This window comes from Danio rerio, chromosome 7, assembly GCF_052040795.2.
Source record: "Danio rerio strain M-AB ecotype USA chromosome 7, GRCz13ab, whole genome shotgun sequence".
In the NCBI taxonomy this organism is placed as follows: Eukaryota; Metazoa; Chordata; class Actinopteri; order Cypriniformes; family Danionidae; genus Danio; species Danio rerio.
In genome coordinates, this window is record NC_141027.1 from 9,535,001 (window position 1) to 9,555,625 (window position 20,625).

Sequence of the window (20,625 nt, forward strand, 5' to 3'; positions counted from 1 at the left end):
AGCTTGTATTCACAATAGGCCTGTTATAAAGTCTCTTCAAAGAGGAAGTTTAAAGGTCAGCGCTTGTAAGTAATTCAGCTCGACCTTATTAGTAACTCCAGACTGCATTGAGAACAAATTCCAGTAATTCTGCTGTTACTTTGATTCAATGGCTGGAGAGCTGGCTTACAGGGTTAGTTCACTCAAAAATTTGAATTATGCATCTATTTACAGTTGAAGTCAGAATTATTCGCCCCCCTGTTTATTTTTACCCAATTTCTGTTTAACGGAGAGAAGATTTGTTTAACCCATTTCTAAACATAATAGTTTTAATAACTCATTTCTAATAACCGATTCATTTTATCATTGCCATGATGGCACTAAATAATATTTGACTAGATATTTTTCAAGACACTAGTGTTCAGCTTAAAATTTCTTTCTCCAGAAGAAAAAAACATTATAGGAAACACTATAAAAAAATTCCTTGCTCTGTTAAACATCATCATTTGGGAAATATTTGCAATAAATTAACAGGAGGGCGAATAATTCTGACTTTACTGTATGAAACAGCACTGTATGTAACTTTCTTCTGTCAGATGAACAGTCAAAGAGTTTTACGTTTTATCCTGGCTCTTTCCATGTTGCATTATAGTGTTTAGTAGTGGCTTTTATTTTAAATCTTCTAAAAGTGCATAAATTTGTCGTCAAACTAATTCACTGTCTTATAAAGCAGAGCAGATGTGTTTTTGTAAAAAATACATGTTTAATTTAAAATGATAAAATACTATGATGAACTTTAAAAAACAACAAAACAAAAAAACTTGAATATACAAATAATAAAATATAGGAAATATAAAAACATGCTTCATAAATAATATGAAACATAATAAACTATTAAGTTATTTCTATATGCATAACAGTATCTTCATTCATACATTAATTTTCCTTTGGCTTAGTATCTGATTTATCAGAGATCACCACTGTGGAACGAACCGCCAACTATTTCAGCATATGTTTTACGCAGCGGATGCCCTTCCAGCGGCAACCTTGTACTGGGAAACATCCATACACACTCATATGCCTCAACCAATTTAATTAATTCAATTCACCTATAGCGCATGTCTTTGGACTGTAACGGAAGCCGGAGCACCTAGAGGAAACCCACACCAACACAGGGAGAACATGCAAACTCCACACAGAAATGCCAACTGGCCAGTTGCGAATTGAACCAGCAACCTTCTTGCCCTAAGGCAACAGTGCTAATCACTGAGCCACCGTGCCACCACAACAGTATTTTCAATAGGAACCCGACTAAAGACAAAACCCATATTTACAGAATTATATTTCTCTAGGCACTGTTGGCCAGAATTATAATGCATTATAGGATTCCATGATTAATAGCCCTAAACAGGAGCCAAAATGAGTTTTCTAATAATTCATTGTGCATCTGCAGTGCATGAATGACCTTTAAAAAGTGAAACTCCAGAAATAACATATTAGACGGTTCACTTGAGTTTGGAATAGAAGCAATTTATCACAAAATTATAGTTTTTGTTTAATTTGTGCATGTAAAAAAAAAACAAATCTAGTCTTTTCTAAATGCATCTTCCTATTTTTAATGCGAACAACTCACTAATGCCTGTTTAACACGTAATAATATTAAATTATTATTTTTCAATTATGTTGTGCTTTATTTTAAGGTGTGCCTTTCATTTAAATTCTGAGTAATGTTATTATTATATTACAATATTAATTTATTTCAAAGTATGTTATCCCTGTATTTATGCATTCATTCATTCATTTTTCTTCTGTTTAGTCCCTTATTTAACAGTGGTCCCCACAGCAGAATGAACCGCCAACTATTTCAGCATATGTTTTACACAGCAGATGCCCTTCCAGCTGCAACCCAGTACTGCGAAACATCCATACACACATTCACATACACGACGACCAAGTTAGCTTATTCAATTCACCTATGGCGCATGTGTTCGGACTGTGGGGGAAACCGGAGCACCAAGAAGAAACCCAATGCCAACACAGGGAGAACATGCAAACTCCACATAGAAACGACAACTGCCCCAGCAGGGACTTGAACTTGTGACCTTCTTGCTGTGAGGCGACTGCTTAGCCCCTTCCCTGTATTTAATATGTGAACAAGTATAATGTGAACAAAACAAATGTATGTTATTTCAAATCTGCAGTTACTATGATGTTCTTCCAACACCACAAATTGCTCGTCATTTTTATTTCTCATTATTTCCGATGGATAATAATCAAGTCTCCCGCCACATTGGATCAAATTAAAATCACAATAAAATGATCTGTCATGCTGACTTTTCCATTTTTAAACAGCCCTGCGTTACACTATAGGACTTGTTTGATCATTGGACCACAAACAGATGTTATGGTAAGATTAATAAACAGATGTTATAGTGGCCCATTTCCATGTGTGTGTGTGTGTGTGTGTGTGTTTGTGTTTGTGTTTTAAACAAATTGTCAATTTATTTTCTATTATTTATTACATTTTTTTGTGCAAAATGAATGAGGGAAATTAAATATCATATCTCTGTATAACATGGGGCGACACAGTGGCTCAGTGGTTAGCTCTGTCACCTAATAGCAAGAGGGTTGCTAGTTTGAGTCCCTGCTGGGCCAGTTGACCTTTCTGTGTGGAGTTTGCACGTCCTCCCAGTGTTGGGGTGGGTTCTCTCCAGGTGCTCTGGTTTCCCCCAGTCCAAACACATGTGCTATAGGTGAATTGGGTGAGCTAAATTGGCCATAGTGTATGAGTGTGAATGAATGTGTATGGATGTTTCCCAGTAGCTTGAAGGGTATCTGCTGCGTAAAACATACGCTGGATAAGTTGGCGGTTCATTCCACTGTGGCGAGCCCTGATTAATACAGGAACTAAGCTAAAAAAAGAAAATGAATGATTGAATGTGTGGAGAAAATGATGCAATACTTCCAAAATCATAAAAAGATTTATTTAAACCATTAAATGTGGAAACACAAACAGCTTAAAGTGTAATTAAAAAGCAGTTTATGGAGCATTTATATCATAGGATAAAATTTTTTTAAATAAAAGAATAAAAAAGCAGTGATCTCGACATTTACTGACTTGCATTTCATTGCAAACAAACCTTATTGGTAACACTTTATAATAACTACACACTATAAATCATTTGCTAAGCATTAGCATCTAGTGAATTGATTATTTGTTAAGCATTAACTCTACATTAACAAATGTTAGTAAGCAGTTTATAACTGCAGCTACAAATGCTCTATTCTTGACTTATTACTGTAGCACCTATATAATGTGCTTAATAATTGTATTTTCATACTTGGTTAAGTATTTATTTTTCATTACTAAATTAAGTATTGCATTATTTACAAACCAGCTGTATTTAAGAGTTGAGGGTTTTTAGGATAATTCAGAATGAGTTAGTAAGTGATTAATAAACTATTGAAATCAACATTTATATATCTTATTATTCAGGCTGTACTAATAGTTAACTAATATGTTAATAAATGCTTTATTAACTCAACTTCACATAGTTTTGTGACCTAATCTAAATAGAGTACTATTTAAGCTTTATAAATCCCTTATAAATGACAATTAAAGGCTCAGAATCGTATGAATAATAATCTTTGCAATCTTATCTAAAAAGTGAAATTACTGTAAAGGAGTGTCAAAATACGACATAAAACTGGATAAAAAAACAACAACAATATATTAATTTACAAGATAATAAGATGCAATGTTTAAACTCTACAGTGATTTTATTTTAGATAAGGTTGCAAGGATTTCTTTTTCATTTGAAGTACAGTTTTATTTGTGTTTCTTTAAATGAATAGGAATGAATAATGTCATTCTTCCTGTTTAGAATTTAACTGAGCCTTTATTTGTCATTTATAAGGGATTTATAAAGCATGAATAGTCCTCACTTTAAATTAGGTCACAAAATTGGATGAAGTTGAGTTAATTGAGCATTTATTAACATACAAATTAACTATTAGTATATGACTGAATAATAAGACATATAAACGTTGATTTCAATAGTTTATTAATCATTTACTAACCCATTCTAAATGATCCGAAAAACTCTCAACTACTCTTAAAAACGAATGGTTTGTAAATAATGCAATACTTAATTTAGTAATGAAAATAAATCATTAACAGAGTATGAAAATACAAGTATTAAGCACATTTTAAATATGTTTGTAAGTCAAGAATAGAGCATTTGTAGCTGCAGTTGTAAACTGCTTACTAAAGCTTTATAACGTCGAGTTAATGCTTAACAGATAATGAATTCATTATTTGCTAATGCTTAATAAATGATTTATAGTGTGTAATTATAAAGTGTTACCACATTATTTATTATGTTCCTCATGATTTTTATTGTTTTGTTTTTTACAAAACAAAACATGTTTTACAGTTTTGGTTATTGCAACACGTTTAAATAAACAATGGGACAGGAGCAGTTTAGGGCAGTAATCCAGTAAATTGGTTAAATAATGATGTGATTTGAAGCAGGTGGTGTCAACAGGTGATTGTAATTATGATTTGGTACAAAAGCAGCATCCAAGAAAGGTCTAGTCATTTAGGAGCAAATATGGGCCGAGGATCGCCAGTTTGCCAACAAATATGTGAGAAAATGATTGAAATATTTAAAAAAGAAAATGATTCTTTAAAGAATGACAGAAAGACATTTGGATATTTCACCTTCCACAGTGCAGAACATCATTAAAGATTTAAGGAACCTGAAGGAATTTTAGTGCGTAAAGGACAAGGACGCAAGCCTAAGCTGAACTACTGTGATCTCCGATCCCTCAGGCAGCACTGCATCAAGAGTATTTGTTTCTCCATAAGCGATATCACCACATGGGCCCAGGACTACTTTGGCTCAGGACAAACTTGTTAAGTACCACAATACGTAGTTACATCCACAAATGCCAGTCAAAATTGTACTGTGCCGAAGTTAAGGAAATGTAAAAAAATGACACATGCACTTCGATTACAAATCAGAAACCTTTGAAAAGAAATAAAGAGTAAATGGCTGGCTTTCTCCTCAACGACAATATAATTATTTATAACTGAACATTTACATAATTCTAGAGGTTATGTATCATGGTGAAAATATGTTTGGCAACCTTTTATTATAATTTATTTTATACTTATTTATTTATTTTGATGAGGTTAATTTAATATTTTTATGCATGTGTGTTTATGGATATACATGTGTGGAATGGATGTATTTGCCTATGCAAGTATTTATACATATATATATTTATGTATACATGTATACATATATATATTTTTTTGCTTGTTTTGTTCCCACTGGTTATATGTTCCTAAAAAATCAATAAAAACTAAGTTATAAAAAAAGAAAACTGTACTGTGCCAAAAGGAAGCCCTATGTTAACAGTGTCCAGAAGCGCTCTTGACTTCTCTGGGCTCTGAGTACATCTGGGATGGATCATCACACAGTGGAAACGTGTACTGTGGGCAGATGAATCAGTATTTCAGGTTTTTTTGGAGAGAAATCAATGCCTTGTGCTCCAGACCTAAGAAAAAAAAGGATCATCCAGACTTTCACCAGCAACAAGTTTAAAAGCCAGGGTCTGTCATGGTATGGGGTTGTGTCAGTGCCCTTGGCAAATGTAACTTACACTTCTGTGATGACACCATTTATGCTGAAAAGTACATAAAGATTTTGGAGCACAATATGCTGCCTTTTTATTGAGGGATGCTCATGTATATTTCAACAAGACGATAACAAGACAATCCAAAAGCACATTCTGCGCACATTACAAAGTCCTGGCTGCAGAGGAAGAGGATACAGGTACTTGACTGGCCTGTCTGCAGTCCCGACCTGTCTCCAATAGAGAATGTGTGGTGCATTTTGAAGTGTAAGATGCCATAACGAAGACCCCGTAATGTTGCTCACCTTAAGACTTGTTTGCAGGAAGAATGGGACAAAATTACACCTAAAACACTTTGTCATTTGGTGTCTTCAGTCCCTAAATGTATTTTAGGTGTTGTGAAAAGGAATGGCAACATTACAAAGTAGTAAATGCTTTACTGTTTCAACTGTTTTTGAAATGTGTTGCAAGAACCAAAATTGGACTACATGTTTATAAAAAAAAAAAAAAAACATTACAAGGAACACATTAAGTAATGTTTGTTGTTTTGTCAGCAATGAAATACAAGTCATATTAAATTTAGAAATCACTTCTTTCTTATTTTATTTGCATTTTCCATACTGTCCCAACTTTTTTTTTTTTTGATTTGTGGTTGTAAAATCAATGAATCATTTTTGTTCAGTATAGTAGCCTGCAGCTGTACTTCCCAAGAATCATTTAAAACTAAAGCCTGAATGCACTGTAAATCATTCCCGATGAAAGCTTCTGCCAAAAGCTCAAATGCAGTAACCCTGAGATTGATCAATTCATTATTTTAGTGATTTTTCAACTCCTAATACAAAGCCTGACGCCCTGCTGGGACTTTAATTCACCCGTCGCCGCACATAAAGCTCCTCAAAGTGATTTATTTGACGTGGCTCACAGTTCAAACCCTCACTTTTTGCTTCCATTCGAACTTCAGAATTAATAATAATCCAGTTTATGTGATGCGCTGCACCACAACCGCACAGAAAACACACTTCATATGCCAACATAAGAGCATAGCCGCTCACCAACAGCCTTGTTTATATTTGGGCTATAACTCAAGCTTTTGATTGGATGCCATTAAAGCTATGTAAACACTGGTTATTAGGACCAGGTGTGCGAGGTTTATATTGACGACAAACAATACATGATAGCAGATGCTCAATGTATAGTTCTGTTAGACTTTTTTCAGTCAGGATGGAGTCCATTGATCCTAGTAAAGGCATTTACAATGATGTTAGATTGTATTTTGAAGGATCAAGTGAATAATGAAGAAAATATGTAGCTTTAAAATCACTAGAATAAATTACATTTTAAAAAGTGTTCAAATAGACAACAGTTACTTTTTAAGTTGAATAATATTTCACAGTGTATTTTTATGTTTTTGGTCAAACAAATGTAGCCTAAGAAATTTCTTTCAAAACATTAAGTCAGTCTTCATTAAAGTCAATGATTGGTTCCTGAATACATTTCACTTCTAAATGAATCAAACATCTTAAACAATTCATTTGAATCGATTTTAACAATCACAGTGTGCATGTCTAAATCCACTATTACTATTTTAAGGATAAGCAAAATAGTTGGTAAACCCAGCACATTGTCTAAAACGGTTATCCTTACTTTCTTAATGAGTTATAGGGGTGATTTAAAAACAATAAAATAAAAAAATCACACAGGTTCAAAGACTCGTTCTTAGGTTATTAAGCCTGTAGTGTTAGTTAATGGTTGGTTAAGACAGTGAATTGTGACCTAAAGTGCTACGAAATAAAGAAACCAAAGTAAAATGCATATGCAAAAGTGGGCTCTTTACCGTGAGGGAAAGTCTGTCATGAAGAGCTCGGGCACCAGCTCCTGCAGTGGGACGGGTTGCTTGGGATGGTTTGGGCAGGTGATGTGCTCTTTGTCCACTGCTGCCAGAACGCAGTCCTCCATGTTGAAGTAGTGGACGACAGATTGGCTGAGGCTGGACTGAGGCAGCGGGTCAGGAAGTCTGGACACCGAGCTGCAGAACGGACAGGGAGCGAACTGTTCAATCAGACGAGACCCGTCGCTTTCACTGCCCGTCAGCGCTGAGAATACATAAGAGGAGACACATGACTGTGTTTGTGTGTGTGTGTGTGTGTGTGTGTGTGTCACTGATGAATGCATGTATACCGATGTATGGAGAAAAAAAACACTGATCAGGGTTTAATGCAATTGGCTCAATAGATAAAGGTTTTAGTTAAGTAGTAAATAAATGTAATAAATAAAAGTTCTTAAAATTAATTAAATGCAATTCAAAAGGCAACTTTTTCCCTCTCCTCAAATTAAGAAACAAACAAATAGATTTAAAAAATAATAATAGGTCAAATATTATTAAAATTTCATACACAAATAAAGAATAAATAATATGTAACAAAATCTTATAATGTTACTGATAATAGTAAAAATAAGGCAAAGTTAGTCAGCACAAACAAACAAAGCTAGTGTAGTCACCAGTCAGCCAGTTCCATTACTGTCAGCTTTGCGTTTGACTCTTTGGTGTCATCTTGTGTCTGAATAATGCGCAGGTTAGTGTATACTCCATCAGCTGTTTTAAGGCTGATTTATACTTCTGCGTCAAACGCATGTGTATGCTACGGCGTTGACACATAGCCCCTCACCGTGGCCGTCGGCGTCACTGACGTGCACCTCTCAAAAAATGTAACTACACGTCGCAACGACGCGTAGTGCAAGCTCTGTGATTGGTCGGCTTGGTTGCGCTGACGAGTCTGGGCGGGACCGAGAGCCGCGCGAATGGCGCGAGCCCAATGGAGCGATTGTTTACAAGTGTGGAGTCCCGTGAAGGAGCTCCGGGTGGAAAGTTTTGTTTTCTGTTTACCTCAGTTAAAGTTGTTGCAGACCAACAGAGACAGCGCGCAGAAGTATACATGCACAGCTACGGGCGTTGCATGCGCCGTGGGTTACGCCGATCACTTGACGCAGAAGTATAAACCAGGCTTTGATTTCTGTCAGCTTTGCATTTTTGACTATTTGGCGCCATCTTGTGTCTAGATAATGTGCAGGTTAGTGTATACTCCATCAGCTGTTTTAGTTTCTGTCCGCTTTGTGTTTTTGTCTGTTTGGCGCCATCTTGTGTCTGAATAATGCGCAGGTTACTGTATACTCCATCATCTGTTTTTGTGCCTGTCAGCTTTACATTTTTGTCTGTTTGGAGCCATCTTGTGACTGAATAATATGCAAGTTAGTATATTATCCATTTAGTAAGTTTAATTTCTGTCAGCTTTGCATTTGTTTGGCACCACATTGTGACGGAATAATGTGCAGGTTAGTGTATACTCCATCAGTTGTTTTAGTTTTTGTCAGCTTTGCATTTTTGACTGTTTAGTGCCATCTTGTGTCTGAATAATGTGCAGGTTAGTGTATACTCCATCAGCTGTTTTCATTTCTGTCAGCTTTGCGTTAAATAGAAAATGAATAGACTATTATGTCTCAGAACAATGTTTTGTGTCTAATTTTAAGGTTTTGTGGCAAGTAGCCATGTAATCAACTGGATAAAGTATATCCAAGCAGTTGTTTTGACAGAATAAAGTCCTTCAGTCTTATACAACAGTGCCAATAAACCTGAAAGGCTTTTTTTCTGCAATTAAAAACCTCCTGAATGTACTTTGTCCCTAACTTAGGGTGTACTCACACTATGTACAGTTGCCTTGAACCGGGCCAAAGCACGCTTGTCCCCCCTCCCATCTCCCCCACTGGCCTGCACTCACATTACATTCGTTTGTAATATTTAGTTATATTGTTTTCGTTGTTTAATATGCAGTGACACACAGTCAAATATTTCGCCGAACAGATCCGCCACTTTTGACGCACATAAACAACCATGAAGTCCTTGTGCTGCAGGAATTAGGAGGTTTGCTAAAGGTGGGCAGCTGTCGTGCAGTGAGGGGTTTGCGACTTTAATAAACGACGACAGTTTGCGTTTATTGAAAGGTGAGAATGATTAATAAATCCATATGAAACAGTCCCTTAAAAGTCACGTCTCGCTTTCAGTTTCGGGCTTTGGTGCCCAAGTGAACCGCGCTAAGTGAATCGTGCCTGAGCCCAATTCAGAGCATTCACACTTCTCAAACGATCCGGGAAACGGGCCTAGGCACGGTTTGGACAGCATAGTGCGAGTAGGCCCTTAAGTGGAATCTTCAACTGTAATGGATTTGTTTGGAGATAATTTAGACTATTTGGCGCTGTCTTATGACTAAATTATATGCAGTTTAGTATATTCTCCATTCAGCCATTTTTGCTTCTGTCGGCTTTGCTTTCTTGACTATCTGGTGCCATCTTGTGACTGAATAATATGTAGGTTAGTGTATTTTCCATTCAGTAAGTTACATTTCTGTCAGCTTTGCATTTTTGACTATTTGGCACCATTTTGTGACTGAATAATGCACAGGTTAGTGTATACTCCATCAGCTGTTTCAGTTTCTTTCAGTTTTCAGTTTAATTCAAGAATTAATAAACTATTACCGCTCAGAATTATGCTTTGTGTCTAATTTGTAGGTTTTTAGCCATATAAGAAGCAGGATAAAGTAAACTCAGGTGGTTGTTTTCACAGAATAAAGTTCTTCAGTCTTATCCAACAGTGCCAATAAAAATATTGGGCTTTCTTCTGTGATAATAACCTCCTGGATGTACTTCATCCCTAACTTAAGTGGCATCTTTAACTGTGATGCTTTGTTTGGCGAAACAAGCATAAAAGCATTCATTCTGAATGCGTGCATGACATTTCAGATATGTGTGAAGTGGATGAATGAAACTCACCAGGAAACCACTGCTCTATAAGAGCGTTAACATGATCTGTGATGAATGCCATGGCAGAGAAATCCCTGGTCTCCGATTGGCAGATGATCTTGATGCCTCCGCTCTTCTTCTTCTTCCAGTTCAGGTCAGACGACTCCACGCTGAGAAGAAAAAAAAAACACTTACTAAGTTTTCATTTTTAGTTTATCTAAGTAAATTTGCTTTATGTCCTTTTATTTTGATAGATTTTTCTAGAAATTCTATAGACTTTCCAATCCAACATGTATCGGCTTTCCAATGCCGCTATTGTTGTTGCTAGAGTGAGCAAGTTTTTTAACACGTAAAAGTCAGAGTCTTTTTTCAGAGCAAATAAAAACATATTTATTGTCCAATCAACTTCCAATTAACAGAATTACTCAATCACTTTCCTTTATCTATAAGCACACTTCTCTGTTACCTTCAGTTACGAGACGATCCGTTCAAGACGGTCAAAAACTGTGTGCTTCCTACCAACACTGTTCCTCCATGCAGTGAAGCCACAGTTATATAGTCTCTTACTGACACCTTGTGGCCAATAGCCAAAATACAATGTATGGCTCCTACACAACATATCTATTTTGCATATAAGTTTTTATCTAATAATCATATTTTATTCTAAGCTTGATTTCTATTCAGCCCCTAACAAAAACAATAATTGAATTATTATGTTTTTATTTAACCATATAAAGCGAGAAAGCTGTAGATCACAAATGCACTTTCATCCATTAAACAGATAAACTGCTGACCTGAGATATCCGCCATCAAATGTGACCAGCAATCCTTCTTTCCAGTAGATGGTTTGACTGCGGCGCACACGAAAAGTACTGCACCGATTGCGCTGCTGGTTCCCTGCAAAACTGTAGATCACCGTACTGCGGTTCCTGTGGTTCTTGGTGTTCTTCTTGGTCTCGAACGCCTGTTACCAAAAAAAACCCCAGAAGACAATCATCAAAACTAATGCACAGAAATATGAACACAACGACACTTTCACCTGAGAACTGCTCGCATTAGAACACTTATTTATCCTAATATGGTCAATGCACTGTTAAAAATAATGCACAAATTTACAGTTTTTTGTATTCTGTGATTAATGTTTTTTTTCCCTCATTTATTTATGGTTTTAAATTGCATTATGAGACTGTGATTGATAAAAAGTTGGCAATATTATAGACTTTTTTAATTGATTGAAGTGTTCTGGGGTGGTGTTGTAAATTACTGTACAAAAGCCTAGTAATAGAGTGCCAGTAGTGTTATTCAGTGGGGGAAAGAGTGCTCAAGTAAAACAAACTTAAGTAAAAGCACCATTACTTGCCCATAACTGTAGTGTAAGTAGAGTAAAATCATCTGTTGTAAAATTGACTTGAAGTATGAGTAAATAAAAGTAGCCTGTTAAAAGCACTCAAGACTAGAGAATATTATGATAAGCAAGGTATTATGATGTTACATGCTATTTATGTGCATGTAATAACATTCTGTAGGGTATTTAGTTTGTGTTAAAGGCCATTCAAATGTAGAAAAAAAAGTATAAGTAAAAAAAAAAATTAAGTAGTGAGAGCAGGTTGAAGGAAAGTAGCGGAGTAAAAGTGGAGTGAAAGTAAAAGCCCACATTTTCAAAACTACTCAGTACAGTACCTGAGGAAAACTACTCAATTGCAATAACTTGAGTATTTGTAGTTTGTTACTTCACACTAGTATTACTTCATTTCAGCATTAAAAGTCGACTGAACAGGTATTAATGTCCCATAATGCAATTAATAACCACAAATAAATGAAAAAAAAAAAACACCTGTGAATCAACAATTTAAGTTTTACAGTGCAACTCACTGAATGATAAACAAGGTAACACTTTAGTTTAAGTACCAATTCTCACTATTAACTACAGGCTTATTACTAGGGCCAGACGGAATCTGCAGATGTTTTTTGCTATTTCTGTAGAAAATTTTGGTAAAAATCTGCGGACTTCTGCGGAATTTTTTTGGGAATATCCAGCAGAGTATCAAAACTAAAACCTTAATATATGAAACAAAAAATAATTCATTACTGAATAAAAACTGAATAAATTCAGATTTACACATTTACTCAAGTAAATAAACAAAATTAAAGATGGGCTAAAAATCAGCAGAATTCTGCGGAAAAGCTGCGAAAGAGCTGCGGAATTCTGCGCGCGCAGATTCCGTGTGGGCCTACTTATTACCTGCTTATTATTAAAGGTGCAGTAGGTGATTGTCTTCAGAAACATGTTTTGTTGTGCTGGTTGAAAGTCTTTTCACAGTCTAATAGTAATAATAGTACATTATCTGAATGTGTTTATATGTATTTTTATATTCTGGGTAAAGCATAAAACTAAAAAATGATCATCCAATTAAATAATGTCGGACCGACATCTCTCATAATTCCGATAAGTAGCTCAAACTGTCTGTCAGCAAATGTAGATTCGGACTTCTCCGCATCTCTGTTCATGCAGATCCGCCATTCGCGCATGCCCGTCTGCATAAGCGGCCGCACGGTCACGAGACAGACCGGGAGAAATCAAACGCTGAATTGAAACTTTTAAAAACCTGAATCAGTATTGGAGTTACTTTAGCACGCTGGAGGAAGGACGACACCATGGCTGAAGTATTACTGTTATACAGGTAATGTTCTGCTTTAAAACGGTTCTAGTCAGTTTATTTTCAGTTTCATAAGGTTCTTTGAAAGCATCTATAATGTAGATTTATATTTAGTTTAATAACAAAAACAGTAAATAGCGCTATTCCGCCTAACCTGCTTTATTGAGCTGAAGTTGCTTTTATATTCACATTGGGTCATTTTTTAACAATGACAGCCTTCCTATACTGTTCACCATGCTACTCTGAATATTCGCTCTGCAATAGCATGTAAGTGTGGCTAAGTAATAAATGTAATTCCTGCACGGCGCTGGCACTAACTAACTGGCAAATGACATCAACTAGTGGGTTGTCTGTCTGCTGTTGTGACGCGGTGCTACTCGCGATTTCAGGGGGTGTGGCTTTGAATCTCAGTCCCTCCCCGCCGACCAAAGATAATATGCTAAGCGGTTAGCATTTTGGCAGATCACCTACTGCACCTTTAAAGATATTGTATGTACTGTATATTAGTATTTATAATCTTATCATTATTATTATCATCTTAGGCGACGCAGTGGCGTAGTAGGTAGCACTGTCGCCTCACAGCAAGAAGGTCGCTGGTTCAAGCCTTGGCTGGGTTAGTTGGCATTTTTATGTGAAGTTTGCACATTCTCCCTGCATTCGCGTGGGTTTCCTCCGGGTGCTCCGGTTTGCCTCACAGTCCAAAGACTTGCGGTACAGGTGAATTGGGTAGGCTAAATTTACCATAGTGTATGAGTGGGAATGAGTGTGTATGGATGTTTCCCAGAGATGGGTTGCGGCTGGAAAGGCATCCGCTGCATAAAAACGTGCTGGATAAGTTGGCGGTTCATTCCGCTGTGGCGATCCCGGATTGACAAATGAATGAATGAATTATCTTAAGCTGGACTCCACACAATCGATTTGTGTTGGGACAAATGAAGGAATAAAGTTGACTTAGTTTTTACAAATTTAAGTGGGTTGAACATAAAACAATTAAGCTGTCCCCCCCAAAAAAATCAAGAATTGTGTTGATTAAGCTTATTTTTAAAAAGTAAACATCATTTTTGAGTGCCAATAATGATTAATAAGCAGCTAATTAGGAGTTTATTGAGAAAAAAGTAATTAAATGTTTATCAATAGCAAGAATTGTACCTTAAAATAAAGTGAGATCATAAATAATTTATTACTTTTAACAAGCAGGTGGTGCAACAAACTTTGCTTGATATTCTCAGAGAAAAAAAAAAATCAAAATTGTCAAAAAATTTTTGGTCAAAATAAAGACTCACTTCCTGTTTGGTGTCTTCGTCAGCATTATTAAGGCTTTTCTGGAGAATTAAATCCAGTAACTTAATTTGTGTGGTTTTGTCTTTGTCTGTGTGTGATCTGAACCAATTTTGGTGAGGATTCAACAAACACTGTAGGAGGAAAAGCGAAAAAACACACATGCAATGCTGCTACAAAATAGCATAAAGCAGGACCTCAGATATACACGAAGTGCAGAAGCATGGCTTATGAAGTCTATAATTATAATGAAAATAAAAACATGCACATGCAAATAAACTTTAACATAAGAAGAGGTTCAAGTTTAAAAGAGTCAGACAGACAGACAGGTCATTGCAAGGTTGCTGAAAAATAACAGTTGAAAAGTCCCTATGTCCCCGTTTACACTGCCAGTTAAACGTGACCCAATTCAGATTTTTTGCTCATATGTGACACAGATTAGATTTGTTCTATGACCGTGTAAACACGAAAAAAGCGCATGCATTCGGATATTCAGAGATCGGTTTTAGGCCTCCTTCATGTGTGGAAATAAATCAGATACAGATCGGATATGTGACAATGCGACTGTCATGTAAACAGGCAGATCGGATTTATTGAGGCATTTCGTTTTGTACATCATTAAACTTGCGACAATGTGGTGCTTCTCCGCGGTTTAATGACAGATAGAAGAGCGTGTGTGGAGATGCAGACGCGGTAAACAACATCAGAGGAAACACAGAGGAGGAAAGTGGTCAGTTGCCACAATTTGCTTCCACCAGATCTGAGATCTCTCTCGTACCCTGAATGGTGGAGGACATCATAAAGCATATAAACCATAAGCGCAAGCTGCGATGACGGCCCTTTCCTACGGTGGCCGGGAAGTGCAAAACAACATTACAAAGTGTGAAACACTTTTACAAAGCGAGACAAATTTACATTTTAAAAAACATTTTTACCTATCATCAGACACAATTACATAGGAAAAACTATTTAACAAGAACGAAACAAATTTACATTTTAGAAAAAAATTAACAAGACGCAAAACACTTTTACAAATCCCGAAACAAATTTACAATTACTGATTCCTTAAGCCTAATTTATACTTCTGCGTCAGGTGACCGACGTAACCCACGGCGCAGGCAACGCGCGTGGCTGTGCATTTATACTTATGCGCGCTGTCTCTGTCGGTCTGCATTAACACTTCCGAAACGCTAGTTGGCAGTGAGGTGTAAATGTTATACTGTGTCGAGTTTCTTCGCTACGTTTTTGCTTTTCCTGAACACTTCCGGGATGTACAAGTGGCTCAAACTCGCTCATTTTGAGGCAGGAACCGGCGGACGTGCAACAAATTTTACTATGAGGTAAACACAAAACAAAACTTTCCATCTGGCGCTCCTTTACGGGACTCCACACTTGTAAACAATCGCTAGCGCGGCGTCGCGCCATTCGCGCGGCTCTCAGTCCCGCCCAGACACGTCAGCGCTACCGAGCCGACCAATCACAGAGCTTACGCTACGCGTCGTTGCGACGTGTAGTTACATTTTTTGAGAGGTGCACGTCAGTGACGGGGACGGCCACGGCGAAGGGCTATGCGTCAGCACCGTAGCATACGCCGGTGTTTGACGCAGAAGTATAAATCAGCCTTAACGGAAAGGGAATTTACCACACACCATTTACTATATTATTATTATTGCTAATATTCATTTATTTATTTATATATTTATTATTTTATTTTTTCTAAATTGTCCTAAGACAAGTATGGGTGTTGTTCAAAAGTTTTGGACAATTTTCTTAAACTTTTTTTTTCACCTCTTCAAACGTTGACTACAATAGTATTACACAAATTACGGCCAAATTTAGCAGCTACACAAATAAACACATCTAAACTGGAGCTGTTAATTAAAACAACAAAAAAATGAAATCACAAATGAAATGATCTGAAAAATGTATCTGCAATATGTTTTTCCCCAAATAATGCAGACCTGTGGATAGTCATAAAAACACAGGAACCATTGCCCCCTTCTTGCAATGCAGTGTTAGGACTAGTTTATACTTCTGTGTCGAGTGATCACCGTGACCTTCCGGGTAGCCATGCATTTATACTTCTGCTTGTGGTTTGTGTTGCTCTGCAATAACACACCCGAAACACTAGTTGGCAGTTGGGGTTTTATGTTCCTCTGTGTTGAGTTTTTTCGCTGTTGTTTTGTTTTTTCTGAACGCTACCTTAATGTACAAGTAGCTCAACACTTAACACTTGTAAAAATTCGCTCCAATGGTGTCAAACGGCTCTCGATCCTGCCCACACTTGTCAGCGCTACCAAGCCGACCCATTACAGCCGCGCAAGGGCTATGTGACCGCACGAAGACTGCGCCAGACCATACGCGTGCGCTTGACACAGAGATATAAATCAGCCTTTACATGCTGCTGTATACTTCCAGCTTACAGCCTCTAATTCTCTGCCTGAAATGACTGCGATTATGCCTTTTATTGGTCAGTTAATCATCTGTTTAGAATGTGTGTTTTACCTGCAGGTCCATCTGGTTTAAACTGATGAGCATCCGGGCTATAAAGCGCTCCCAGAATCCCGCAGGAACGAAGCTCATCTTGAAGTGCCGCTGGATGCTATTGTTGCTCTGCTGCCGGAAGCCGTGAATGTCCAGCGCAGGTTTAGGGGGTAAAAGGTGTGGCAGCAGATAGCTGGGAAGTGGAGAAGAAAAATCCTCAGTTAAATCAGGGTTGAAACTCTCAACACTTACAATATATGTAACATATGTAATGCATGCAAAGCAGGAAACCTTTTTTACGTGTGTGAATGTGTAATAAACTCTCAAAAACAGATTTTTTTTTTGGAAAAAATATATATATTAGATAACACTGATATTAGCCTATTGACATATTACAATAACACTGCAATATCAAAACAGTAACTTGAAATAACAGTAAAACTGGATAAAAAAAAATATTTTTTTATAATTGTTTAAAAAATTTGCCATTAAAACTTGCCAAGAGCGCTGCCTGCAATTATAAACTAGCTTAGAGCGCCATCTGCTGTTAAAAACTAGCCGAGCGCCATCTGCTGTTACAAACTAGCCTAAAGAGCCATCTGCTGTTAAAAACTGGCCTAGAGCACCATCTGCTGTTAAAAAAACAGCCTAGAGCACCTCTGCTTAAAAAAAACAGCCTAGAGCGCCTCTGCTTAAAAAAAAACAGCCTAGAGCGCCTCTGCTGTTAAAAACTAGCCTAGAGCACAATCTGCTGTAAAAAAAAAACTAGCCTAGAACACCATGTGCTGTTAAAAAAACAGCCTAGAGTGCCTCTGCTGTTAAAAAAACAGCCTAGAGCACCATCTGCTGTTAAAAAACCAGCCTAGAGCACCTCTGCTTGAAAAAAAAAACAGCCTAGAGTGCCTCTGCTGTTAAAAACTAGCCTATAGCACAATTTGATGTAAAAAACTAGCCTAGAGCACAATCTGCTGTAAAAAATAGCCTAGAGCACCTTGTGCTGTTAAAAAACCAGCCTAGAGCACCATCTGCTGTTGAAAACTAGCCCAGAGCGCCTCTGCTGTTAAAAAAAACAGCCTAGAGCACCATTTGCTGTTAAAAACTAGCCTAGAGCACCATCTGCTGTAAAAACAGCCTAGAGCACCATCTGCTGTTAAAAACTAGCCAAGAGCGCCTCTGCTGTTAAAAACTAGCCTAGAGCACCATCTGCTGTAAAAAAACTAGCCAACAACACCATGTGCTGTTAAAAAACCAGCCTAGAGCGCCTCTGCTGTTAAAAAACCAGCCTAGAGCGCCTCTGCTGTTAAAAACTAGCCTAGAGCACAATCTGCTGTAAAAAATAGCCTAGAGCACCTTGTGCTGTTAAAAAACCAGCCTAGAGCACCATCTGCTGTTGAAAACTAGCCCAGAGCGCCTCTGCTGTTAAAAAAAAACAGCCTAGAGCACCATCTGCTGTTAAAAACTAGCCTAGAGCACCATCTGCTGTAAAAACAGCCTAGAGCACCATCTGCTGTTAAAAACTAGCCAAGAGTGCCTCTGCTGTTAAAAACTAGCCTAGAGCACCATCTGCTGTAAAAAAACTAGCCAACAACACCATGTGCTGTTAAAAAACCAGCCTAGAGCGCCTCTGCTGTTAAAAAACCAGCCTAGAGCGCCTCTGCTGTTAAAAAAAACAGCCTAGAGCACCATCTGCTGTTAAAAACTAGCCTAGAGCGCCTCTGCTGTTAAAAACTAGCCTAAAGCTCCATCTGCTGCTAAAAACTAGCCTAGAGTGCAGTCTGCTGTTAAAAACTAGCCTAAAGCACCATCGGCTGTGAAACAAAAGCCTAGAGCGCCTCTGCTGTTAAAAACCAGCCTAAAGCACCATCTGCTGTTAAAAACCAGCCTAGAGCACCATCTGCTGTTAAAAACCAGCCTAGAGCACCATCTCCTGTTAAAAACTAGCCTAGAGCACCATCTGCTGTTACACACTGGCCTAGAGCACCATCTCCTGTTAAAAACTAGCCTAGAGCACCATCTGCTGTTACACACTGGCCTAGAGCACCATCTCCTGTTAAAAACTAGCCTAGAGCACCATCTGCTGTTACACACTGGCCTAGAGCACCATCTCCTGTTAAAAACTAGCCTAGAGCACCATCTGCTGTTACACACTAGCCTAGAGCACCATCTGCTGTTCAAAAGAACTAGCCTAGAGCACCATCTGCTGTTACAAACTAGCCTAGAGCACTGCATTTAAGTTCAGACTGATCTTGATGCTGCAGTTTGTGTACCTGCTGCTGGCGACGGGCAGAGCAATCTCGAATTTGGCCAGGAACTGGAAGTACTGCTCCTCGGTCTGCGGGGTGAAGCCGGTGCCCACCAGCAGCATTCGCAGGTCCTCAGCCTTGATCACACCGTTTCGTGCCACTGAGCGAGAGCCGCGCAGGTTAATGATGCGCTCCAGACACTCTGAGAGCCACACGGCGTCCAGAAAATACAGCTTACACAGGCCGTGACTGGTGTCCGAAAAGTGCAGGACGCTGCCCGTCTCCATCAGGAAGCTGATTGCTGTCACACACAAACATACAGTTGAAGTCAGAATTATTAGCCCTCCTGAATTATTAGCGACTCTGAATATCTGTTAGCCCAATTTCTGTTAAACAGAAAATAATAACTAAATTCTAATAACTGATTTCTTTCAGCTTTGCCAAATATAATAGTTTATTTATTGTCATAATGAACACAATAATTTATTATAAAAGAATAACCACAACATTTAAACAGTCATGCATTACCAGTCTGCAGATCCTCATAGTCTTTGATATCGCTGGCAGGACTCTGCTCAATGATCTGCTCCAGTTCAGAGTCAGTCAGATACTGAACCTCATCAGCCTCGTCTCTCCTCACTCGCTCAGCCTTTATGGCCTCCTGCAGGATCAGGTAACTTTTGGGAATCTGTGGAATAAACACAAACGCAAATGATTGCATTAGAACACGGCAACCTTCCAGAACAAGACCTTGCAACATCTTATTTATGCACTGCATCTGATGAGATCATATTTAAGCACAAACACTAGTATAACATGACTCCTCACACATATGACGAATAATTATTTGCATAAAATCACTGCTCAAATATATGCAGTTATTTGCATAAAACTACTCCTCGAACATATGCAAAATTACTTGCACACAATTACTCCTCAAACATAAGCATAATTATTTGCATAAAATTACTTCTCGCACATATGCATAATTATTTGCATAAAACTACTCCTCACATATTAAAATGTAATTATTTTAATAAAATTATTCTACACACTAATGGATAATTTTTGCACACATATGGATAATTATTTGCATAACATTCCTCACACATATGCATAATTATTTGCATAAAAAATACTCCTCAAACATATGCAGAATTATTTGCATATAACTACTCCTTGCACATATGCTTAATTATTTGCAGAAAATTACTCTGTTTTATATTTGCATAATTAGTTATGAAATTACTTCTCGCACAAATGCATATTTGTTTGCATAAAACTACTCCTCAAACATTTATATAATGATTTGGATACAATTTCTCAGCTTTACATATGCATAATTATTTGAATAAAATTATTCTACACACTATCAGATAATTTTTTTGCATACATATGCATAATTATTTGCATAAAATTACTCCTCACATATTAAAATATAATTATTTGAATAAAATTATTCTACACACTTATGGATAATTTTGGCACACATATGCATAATTATTTGCATAACATTCATCATACATTTGCATAATTATTTGCATAACATT

The 20,625-nt window shown here is 37.3% G+C and overlaps 2 protein-coding genes across 12 annotated transcripts in view; one reads left to right on the forward strand and one right to left on the reverse strand.

The window, feature by feature from the left end:
- Positions 1–20,625, forward strand: part of pcsk6 (proprotein convertase subtilisin/kexin type 6) — an 884,625-nt gene that overhangs the window by 540,127 nt on the left and 323,873 nt on the right. The window lies entirely within an intron of this gene.
- lrrk1 (leucine-rich repeat kinase 1) overlaps positions 1–20,625 on the reverse strand; it is a 198,839-nt gene that overhangs the window by 67,136 nt on the left and 111,078 nt on the right. For 7 of the 11 annotated variants that reach the window (XR_015495050.1, XR_015495051.1, XR_015495052.1 and 4 more), the window contains 6 exons: positions 19,604–19,763; positions 19,100–19,376; positions 16,854–17,025; positions 11,208–11,377; positions 10,444–10,583; positions 7,457–7,715 (listed from right to left, as the gene is read on the reverse strand). Coding sequence is in view for 3 of the 11 variants with exons in the window: in XM_087260147.1 (XP_087116273.1) it covers positions 7,457–7,715; positions 10,444–10,583; positions 11,208–11,377; positions 16,854–17,025; positions 19,100–19,376; positions 19,604–19,763 (1,178 nt within the window). In the remaining 8 variants the exon portion in view is untranslated. Of the gene's footprint in view, positions 1–7,371; positions 8,240–10,443; positions 10,584–11,207; positions 11,378–14,353; positions 14,483–16,760; positions 17,026–19,099; positions 19,377–19,603; positions 19,764–20,625 lie in introns of those variants that run through there. The other 4 variants (XR_015495048.1, XR_015495049.1, XM_087260146.1 and 1 more) reach the window with 2 other exon arrangements.